Source organism: Microtus ochrogaster, chromosome 6 (genome assembly GCF_000317375.1).
Source record: "Microtus ochrogaster isolate Prairie Vole_2 chromosome 6, MicOch1.0, whole genome shotgun sequence".
In the NCBI taxonomy this organism is placed as follows: domain Eukaryota; kingdom Metazoa; phylum Chordata; class Mammalia; order Rodentia; family Cricetidae; genus Microtus; species Microtus ochrogaster.
Genome location: NC_022013.1, coordinates 26,382,486 through 26,391,986, shown reverse-complemented (window position 1 = coordinate 26,391,986; position 9,501 = coordinate 26,382,486). Strand labels below are relative to the sequence as shown.

The window sequence follows — 9,501 nt, the reverse complement described above, 5'->3', positions numbered from 1 at the left end:
AAAAAAAAAAAGAATCTATTGGGCCTATTGCAGCGCAGGACAGGGCAAGGTGGGAATTCCAAGCAGACATAGGTGAGAAGAGGAAGAGTCAAAGAGAAGCCATGTAGCTGTTTCAGGAGACCAGATAGAACCTCAACAGTAAGCCACAACCACGCAGTGATACATAGATTAATAGAAATGGGACAATTTAAGATGTAAGAGCTAGCTAGAAATACACTTAAGCTATTGGCAAAACAGTATTGCAATTAAAACAGTTTCTGTGTGATTATTTCAGGTCTGGATAGCCAGGAGATGAATGAGCAGCCTCCACCTACACCCCAGAGAAAGCAAAAAAGAAAAAAGAAACAGAGGAAGGAAGGAAGGAAGGAAGGAAGGAAGGAAGGAAGGAAGGAAGGAAGGAAGGAAGGAAGGAAGGAACTCAAGTGAAGGACTGGTTCTCTTGAGACATGACTCAGTAACTCAGAGCACAAGCTGCACTTCCAGGGCACTCAGATTCAATTTGCAGCATCTACATGGTAGCTCACAACTGTTTGTAACTCCAGTTCCAGGAGATCTGACAGCCACTTCTGGCCACCATAGACACCAAGCATGCATGTGTTGCACATTCATGCAGGGAGACAAACACCCATATATATAAGTAAATAAATATAAAAATTAAAACGGAGACTAAACCTCAATGGTAGGTTATTTGCCTACCATGCACAATGCCCAAAGTTTGATCCCTAGCGCCACAGAAAGGAAGGGAAAGAAAACTAGCATGTCAGCATGCAAGAGAGGACACACGGCAAACCCTGTGCTAAAACACAGGGCAAGTTATTTAGTAGCTGCTGTTAGATGTTAGCTATCTGCGTAGAAATGAGTGGAAGTGGAAGTCCACGGACAACACTCGGGGTGAAAGTGTGAGGTAATTTTGTTTTCTTCTTTGGCATTTTCCAGTTTCTTCCAGTGAACCTTCCTTTTGGTTTGTTGGGACTTGTTTTGTTTTCGTTCTTCAGTCCTAGAAACTGAACCCAGAGCCTTGCACAGTCTAAGCAAATCTCTACCCCCAAACCATACCACAGCCCTCTTTCCTTTTAAGACAAGATGCCCATGCCCAGGGTGGCCTTAAATTTGTCATCCCCCTGTCTCAACCTCCTAGAGTAGTTGGGATTGTTGGCCTTCACCAGTAGGCCTGGCTCAAACATTTTTTTATAACAAAACTAAAGGAGTGTGTGTGTGTGTGTGTGTGTGTGTGTGTGTGTGTGTGTGTGTGTGTGTGTGTGTGTGTGTGTGTGTGTGTGTGTTTGAGAGAGAGAGAGAGAGAGAGAGAGAGAGAGAACGAAAGTGTGTGTGTTTCTGAGAAAGAGAGAGAGAGACAGAGAGACAGAGAGAGAGAGAGAATACAAAGCACAATTCCTGGAGGTGCTCTGGGTGCCCCAGGCCTGCACCCAACTGTCACTTCCAGGATCTGTGAAAACCTGTTTATATCTCTTGTCTCCCCTCACCTTTTCTGGTTCTATTATCTTTACACAATCAGTTTCCTCCACCCAAATGCTCCCAGGGCTCAGAAGACTCCTCAGTGATCACCCACCCCCTGCTCCAACCTGCTTTTCCCTCTAGCACTCTTGGTTTCAATACCCTTGGGGCCTCCTGGAGACCAACATCGGGTCAGACCAGTAGCTTCCTGTGCAGAGAATGTTAAGTGCTAGCATATCACTGCCGTTGGGTTAAACTGATTAACTTAGCAGAGGGGTCCTACAGAGAGCTGGCAAGGAAACCCCAGAGAAAGAGACTCTGGTTAGCTCTTTAGCCTGCAGCTAGAGGTTTGGTGTCCATCCTCCATGAAGGTAGGAAATATTGCCAGCCTGAGCCAAGGAAGGCGATGCTTCTGGGCCAAAGCATTGTTGCCTGTAGGCTTGAATTCCGTAGAGATGTCTGGGAACATCAGAAGAATGGGAGATGGAGACTTCTATCTCAGGCAGTGGGTCACTGATCAACTGACCCAGTTTGTCCAGGACTGAGGAGTCTCTCAGAGTGTGGACTGGCAGAGCAACAATGAAGAAACCAGGAAAATTATGCATGGTTTTTGTTTGTTGTTTGTTTGTTTGTTTTTGAGGCCCCAGGTCAATGCCACACAGGAGACAAAGCTGCTGAGTCTTGGCTTTTGTAGGCTGGGCTGGGGAACCCTGACTTTAGGTCCTGAGACCAACATCTCAGACCAGCAAAGGAACAATGTTAGGAACTGGGAGTTTCCCAGGTCCCCCAAAGCTCTTCTGTCCCTTCTTATCTTTAGGTCTCTCTTTTCTTTAGACTCCTCCTGTCCTGGCCTTGGATCTATGGATAGCCCAGAAAACTGGGTCTTTTTCCACTGCTAGACCCTATCCTTGTTGATTTTTTTGTTGTTGTTATTCTGTTTCAAAATAGAGTAGTGAGCTTGAGTCATGGCCTCTGTGTGGCCCAGTATGGCCTCAAACTCTTGACCTTCATGTCTTAGCCTCCCAAGTGCTAGAGCTATAGGTACTACTTACCCAGCTTGGTCCTACCCTTGTTCAGGGCTTGGTTCCAGTCATCTTCTGCACAAACACCCTCACCCCTGCACCAGCTCACCGACAGTTCTCTCTGTCACAGGAGAGTCCCTTCACCTCTGTGCTTCCTGCTGTCAGCAAAACCATGGCTTAAGTCGTTCACATATGGTGGTTTAAACAGTTCACGCATGGTGGCTTAAATCGTCATGTATGCACTCACGTGGTAAGAATCTATCTAGCACTGGCTAACAGCACCAGCTTTGAGTCCCACCATGACTAAGTTGACTCCACCACTTATTAACTGCTGTGTGACTCTGAATAGTCGCTTTGCCTCTCTGGTTTCTTAACATAAGACAAGGACCGCCCTCACTGAGCACTATAATGTCAGAAGACTTAGCACTACAGACAGCTGCCGCTCTTGGACCGAGACAGAGCAAACATATACACTGCTTGCCATTATTACTGTTGAGTCTGCCAGGTGCCAGGTAATCTGGGACACCAGGAACACACAGGTGACACATCCAAGAACTAACCCGTTGAGTGGCACAGGCAGACATATAAACCAGCAATTGCACGCAGTGTGACTAATGAGGAAAGTATGGCCACACGGCAGGGAGAGTGGTTACTCAGGCTAGCCTGTAGGCAGGGCCGTCATGGGGAGGCATCTCAGAGCATGAAAACTCAGAGCCACGATACCAAAGTGTGTGGGAGGAGCTGGAAGAAATGGCTTATAGTATGAGGTGACCTTCACTGGTACTGGAATGGGGACAGTTACCTGCAGGAACCTGGCTGTGCAAACTAAAGAGTTTAAGAGAGGGTGCTATCAGGAAGGGGGCCTCTCCCATGGCAGGGGACAAGCAGCTGGTGGTACTGGTGGAAGAATCAATTGCATTTTCTATAGATCACTTTGGTGGGCTGTGGGGGGGCACACGTCAGAGCTCTCTGTACAGCCTCAGGGCAGCCTGGCAGCCAGCCTGGCATTCTTGCTAGGGTCCTTGGATCCTGGCCCTGGAGGGCCAGCTGCCATGGCGCCTTATCATTGGCTCTAGATTTCCAGCTGACAGCCTCTCACGGCCTTTCTTCGGCAGTTCCGGCTCTGGGCTCTCCCTGGCTCTCCCCCACCTTCTCCATTCTTCCCCTGGAGCAGACTCAGCCTTGCCAAATCCTCAACTCCCAGCCCAGCTCTCCCGGATCAGAAGGAGCCCATCCCTTCTCCCCTCAGCCTCCCCACCCCACCGGACTCCAGTTGTTGGGCTGAGACTTGCCCTGTCTCATTTTCCCATTGATGACTCATGGATCAGGCAGGGTGAGGCCCCAGCTGCCAGAGCAGGGGGAGAGTTTGTGGCAAGAGCCCCTCCCTGGCCTCACAGTGTCCTCAGGTCCAGTGGAGCAGACTTCTCTTTCCTGAGAGTCTGCTGGTACTGTGAAGGCCTGCCTCTGTCACCAAAGGGGCATTTCCCCTACAACAGTCCAGCAAGCATTCCAAGGGGTGAGGGCCTTTGCTCTTCCCTGGAAATTCAGAGCAGAAAGGGCACCCTTGAACTCAAAAGGCAGAGCAACCCCCTCCCTGCCAAAGGGACCAAAACTCCTCGAAAAGGTCACTAGCCTTTGAAATAGTTAATCTTTTGAATCGCCCGTTCTGAGAGTGCCAGCCCTCTCTACAGTGAGGGCTCTTGAGAACCCAGGGCTCCCATAATATTGGTAAATATCCATTCTGTTGTAACAGTCTCTACCCACACACATGTGCCAGGAGCCTGCTAAGTGCCAGGTCGACAAGAGGGTCTCCAAGGGTGTTCCTTAGAGGGTTTGAGACTCACTTAGCAAAAGGACACACCAAACAAAGATGGCTTTGGGCAAGAACCAAGGCACACTTGGAGCCAAGCTTGAGTGTCTAAAGCAGGGAGGTGAAGCTCCAGAAACCAGAGCCTACCTCCACCCCCCAAGCACCTGCCCTCTGCCCTTGACTCGGCACTGCCCATGTGCCCCTGCTGCCCTCTGCGGCACAATGAGCTCTCTCAGCTCTGCTGAGGTCCACACTGAGCAGCGAGGAAATACTGCCTGGTGCTTCGAAGCTTCCTACGGCCAGCTCTACTGGCACCCGTTGCTATGGTTTGTCTCCCACTAAACTCTGGCCTTCTAGGGCAAGAGACTGGGTCATCTTTTTGGTCCCTCCAAGTCCCCTGGAGAGCAGAGTACCTGGTCCAGCAGGCATTGTTTGGTGAGTGATCACGCCTTGATCCCAAACCCATCCGCTCACAAACCTTCCTTCCTCCATTTCCGAGTGCCTGCTGCCTCATTTCTTTCAGCCTGAATGTCTACCTCCAGCAATTTCTGGGCTTGACTGGAGTAGTCTGGAAATATGATGTTTCATGAGGACAGGAAGTTAACCCTTTCCCACTAACAGCTGCATCGAGGCAGGAGTGGCAGTTTTCTCTCCTTTCCTGGCTGACTCCCTCACCCACAGAAGACATCATCAGTTGATCACAGCACCCTGGCTTAGACATGGCCTTTATAGCAGGGATCTAGGTTGGCATGGAAACGATGCTTTTTGACCTGGTGGGATTATGCTATCTGCAGAGTGGTACAGAGGAAAGAGATAATGAATAGGGCAGTTGTTAAATGTTCCTTTGTAAACCATACACTCATACTCAACAGTGAGCTGTAGCTCACATCCCACAGAGGAGGTACTTCTTCTAAGGACTGAGGGACATGGATGGGAGACGGGAAAATTTTGATTAGAAAACAAAAGAAGGAGTGAAACACGAGAAGAGCAAAGAGGCTATTAAAGAGATTTTAAATTATTGAGGGGTTCCCTCGGCCCCACTGCTCCTTCCAGAGACTCTGAAGCAGCCATTGCTCTGCATCAGGTGGGGGGAGACTTGCTGGTTATACTGGGAAGGATCAGCAACAGGCGCTGTCTCACTCAAGGCCACAATTCCTCTGCATCTTCCCACGTAGGAATGGTTCCCTACTGCTGGCCATTAAGGAAGATTTCCCCTATAAATGTGTGCATCTACATGTGTAAATAACAGGGAGAGAAGCCAACCCAGCAATCAGAGCCACTTCCTGGGTTAGCAGGGGAAAGTCACCTTCTACAGAAGCAGCATCTGTAGGACTGTGACATTCTTCAGTCACACTGAGGCTCTTCCTTTCTAAGGCCAATGAGGCCATGTCTACTGGGGGTACAGTGCCTGCACCCCCTCAAGCTATGTATTTCGAGAGCCCGAGGTTGGGGAAAAAGTAAAGAGATGCTCCAAGCTCTAGATGTCTGTAGTTAAAAGAATATCACTCAGCAGACAGTGTAGTTACTACCCAAGTTCTGGGCATCTTCATTCTGGAATAGGCATGAAATGGTGATGGCCAAACCCTTACCCCAGCCCTCACCACCTCCAGGCCCAACACCAAAGTGAGGAGAGGGCAACAGAGGTGAGGGAAGAAGTGTGCAAAGAGAGGGTATGGATGGGTGGGGGGTCCCAAAAGGACCTAAGCAGCAAGAGACCCCCAGGCACAGGCCTCATGCCCAGCAGACCCCCATCTGCAAGTCCAGCAACTGTCCTAAGGTAGGGTGGCCATCTTCTGGATCCCAGGCTGACCTCCCAAGTTCGGAGGCCTTCGCTGAGCACCCCACGAGGAACTGCCCGCCTTTGGGCATGTATCAAGGTCAGGCGCCAAACAGCAGTCTGCAGAACCCAGAAGCAAGGGCAGGATCAGTGAGTGGGAGGAGCCCCAAAGGCTCCATCATGATACATGAGGCCAGGCCTGTGGCTCAAAGGTAGAACAGTCTCAGTGTCCAGGAACTGAATCTTCATCCTCAGTCCTCATTGGCTTCCGCTCTCCGCCCCTGGTCAGTTGGCTCCTTCCAAGATGATAGGCTTCCTCCACATGCTGATGGTTTCTCCGCATCACATGTAGTCAGGCTCCAACCAAGCGGAGTGGACAGAGAAGCTGGAGAAAGAGCAGTGGTTAGAACAGTCGCAACAGCTGACTGGGTAGAAACTGGGCGCCTCACACCAGCCCTTCCCAGCCCTCTCTACACCAGAACAAATGAAAATAATGTCACCACTCTTGTTACCCACAGGAAAATAGGTTCCAGGACATGCCACGGACACCAGCTAAAATCTGGAAACTTCTTTCTATAACTGGGTGTAGTTTTTGTATATAACATAGGCACACCTCCCATATGCTTGAAGTCGTCTCTGTGTTACTTTTAATACCTAACACAATGTAATGTTATAGAAATAGTTATTATACTATATCATTTGCGAAATAGTAATAAGAAAAAAGGTCTGTAAATGTGCAAATCACATTTTTTTCAAGCTATTTTTGACCAGACATTGGCTGACTTCACAGAGGAGGAGCAGGTAGGTACAGAGAGAGAGTTGGCATAGCTCATTGCAGTAGTGGCCAGTGGGGAAACTGCTTCCTCCAGCCCCACTCTGAGTCCTAAGGGATCAATGAGGAGCCATCTTAGCCCAGTAGATTTGCTTAATGTACAGCCTCACGATGATGTGTGGGGGAGGAGGCAGTAAACACGACCCCCAGCCTCACCAGAACTGACAGAGAAGGAAAGGGACGTGGATGAGGTACTGTGCGAGGTGCAGTTGGGTCCAGAGGGACAAAAGCTCCCACTGGAGAAGTTAAAGCCAGAGTTATATAAGCCCCTCCTTGGCCCAGCTCAGGTTCCCATGGGGAAGGAGTGGTATCTGGGGAAGAGGGCAGGAAGGCTAAGTGCCATGGCTTCTAGGTTCTATTCCTGGTCCCTCCCTTGAGCCATTCTAACCACAAACCGACCTCTCAACCTTCTGTCTTACTGCTCAAGGGGGGTTGAGACATCACAAATGGCCCCATCCAGCTTTTGGTCACCCATCTCTTCTAGCTACATCTCTCCGCCCAGTAGGCCTTGGCCAGCACACATGGCTAGGCAGATAGACAGGCCCACCATCCTGAAACTGATGGCCGCGCCACAGCCCACCCCTTTCCAATAGCTCAGTCCTAGGGCCCCAAATCCACAACCAAGGATGAAATGAGCTGTTGAGTGGTTGGCTCGGCCCAGCCCTCCACTGAGGTCCCACGTGGGGAGCTGGGACGCCATGGTTCTGTGCCCAAGCCCTTATAACTCCTTCAATAACTACAAGATGGTGAGTGTTCACCTCAATTCAACGCTTAAATTCTCTGCCATGCACTCATTCTGGAAGAGAGCCATACAATGCAGGAGCCCTATGTTGGGTGAAAGTGGAAGCCCACAGGCCCACCACGAAAGTGTTCAGTCTCTAAACTGGGCTTTTCTCCCAGGTCCCCTGTCTTCCTCTCAGACACTTAGGTCACATTAAGGACCCTCCTGCCTGGCACCCTAGGAAAAAGACAGATTTGCTCACTTGACCAGGCGCCCGGGTTTCCCAAACACACTGTCTTGGGATCCTACCCTCTTGGCTCCAGCAACCTTCCCTAGGGCTGTCCAGCTTTGGTGTGGGAAACAAAGCCCCTGGTTTTCTATTGAGAACAGAGGAGGAGGAAGAAGAGAGAGAGGGATCAGTGCTCTGGGACTTACCTGACATGTCCTCTGGGCATGGAGGTGGGGGGCATGTCGATAAAATGGTATGCCTCGTGGTTTAGGACACAAGGGTCCCGGTCCCAAGGCTCTGCCTGGCCCGCACAGTCTGGATGGCCTGTTGATTCTTGAACTTGACCAGGCCCAGGGTGATTTGAGCGTTCCAGCCGGGGTCTTCGAGGGGGCAGCGGAAGTCGATCTCACCCCCGCCCTCGGTCACTAGAGTGAAGTAGATGTGGCGCCCGGTGCTCTCCACGCACTCCACGGCTTTGATGCGGGCGAAGCTGAGCTCCTTGGGCCGGCCGCCCGTGCCCTTGGCCTCGAAGAGCTGCAGCCCGCGCTCGGTGAGCACGCAGCGCTTCCGCTTCCACAGCTGCAGCAGCCCGCCGCTGCGCTTCTCCAGCACGCCCTCCTTCAGCACGGTCGCCGCCGCCGTCATGGGCGTCCCCGAGGTTCCCACAGCGCTGGAGGCTGCGGCAGTCCCGGCTCTTCAGCGCCGGCTCCTCGCGTCCTGGGCTGGCTGGCCCTGCTCCCTGTTCAGCAGAGCCCTTAGCCGGGAACGCCTGGCAGACAGCGGCGCCCGGGAGGCGCGAGAGGATGCTGCTTGCTCGCTCGCCCTGCGCAGCGCTCCGACCTCCCCGAGCCTCTGCCCGGTACCCTGCGCCTCTCCGCCCGCACACCCGCTCCCCTGGACTCTGTGTGTGCGCTGGGCGGCTGCTGGCGGGATGTGCCCTTACATGTTCCGCCGCACGCCTCCTGCGCCGCCCGCCCGCCCGCTGCGCATTCCTGCCCCGCTGGCCCTCCCCTCTGCGCCGCGCACCAGCCCGGACAGGGCCCAGGGGGGCGGGGCCGCAGCGGGGCTCCAACACCCACAGCCAGCGCGGCCCCGGGAAGGGGCTGCTTACTCAACAGCCGGGCTTCTCGCCTGCTGTGGCCCCTTTTTAAAACACAACCCCTCCCACCCCGGTTCCCGACCCCGCACCCGGGACATGGGGGGGGGGGCGGGGGCAGAAGAGGAGAAGTGGGGGAGGACCAAGGAGCGTCTGCTAGCCAGGGGTTGGGCCTGCTTGGCGACAGCGCAGTGACACCATGACAAGGTGGGCGTCAAATATCCGCTGGTTGCTTCTCAGACCGCAGGAGTCCTGGTCTCCAGCCTCTGCCAAAAACTAGTGTTGGGTTCTTTCGCCATTAGCTGATGTCTCTCTGCTGGGCTCACAGGAGGCTGGGCACAGTTTGGACAATCTGTCCCCCCACATTTACCTGCTTCGATCTAGGGGAGACTTTAGAAAACAGCCAGTATGAAGTGGAGAGATAAATCATGATGGACCGCTCACGACTCTACCATAGTGGAAAGTAGAGACCCATACTGTGGGTTAAGGGTGTCCCACAGTTTTCTTCAAGCACCTGGAGGTAATCAGCAGTCATTTGGAGGACTCCAAGCTGAGGGGA

General features: G+C 52.3%; 1 protein-coding gene across 1 annotated transcript; it reads right to left on the bottom strand.

Annotated features, from left to right (window-relative positions):
• Positions 1-5,806: 5,806 nt before the first annotated feature.
• On the bottom strand, positions 5,807-8,957 carry Phlda3 (pleckstrin homology like domain family A member 3). Its single transcript, XM_005348406.2, has 2 exons — positions 8,053-8,957; positions 5,807-6,449 (listed from the first exon to the last, which is right to left on the bottom strand). Exon 1 carries the CDS (start codon positions 8,489-8,491, stop codon positions 8,114-8,116), a length of 378 nt encoding a protein of 125 aa, XP_005348463.1. The 5' UTR covers positions 8,492-8,957; the 3' UTR covers positions 5,807-6,449; positions 8,053-8,113.
• Between the last annotated feature and the right edge of the window lie 544 nt (positions 8,958-9,501).

Coding starts and splice junctions, on each gene's coding strand:
- Phlda3 (XM_005348406.2), bottom strand. CDS start 8,491: ATGACGGCGGCGGCGACCGTGCTGAAGGAGGGCGTGCTGGAGAAGCGC.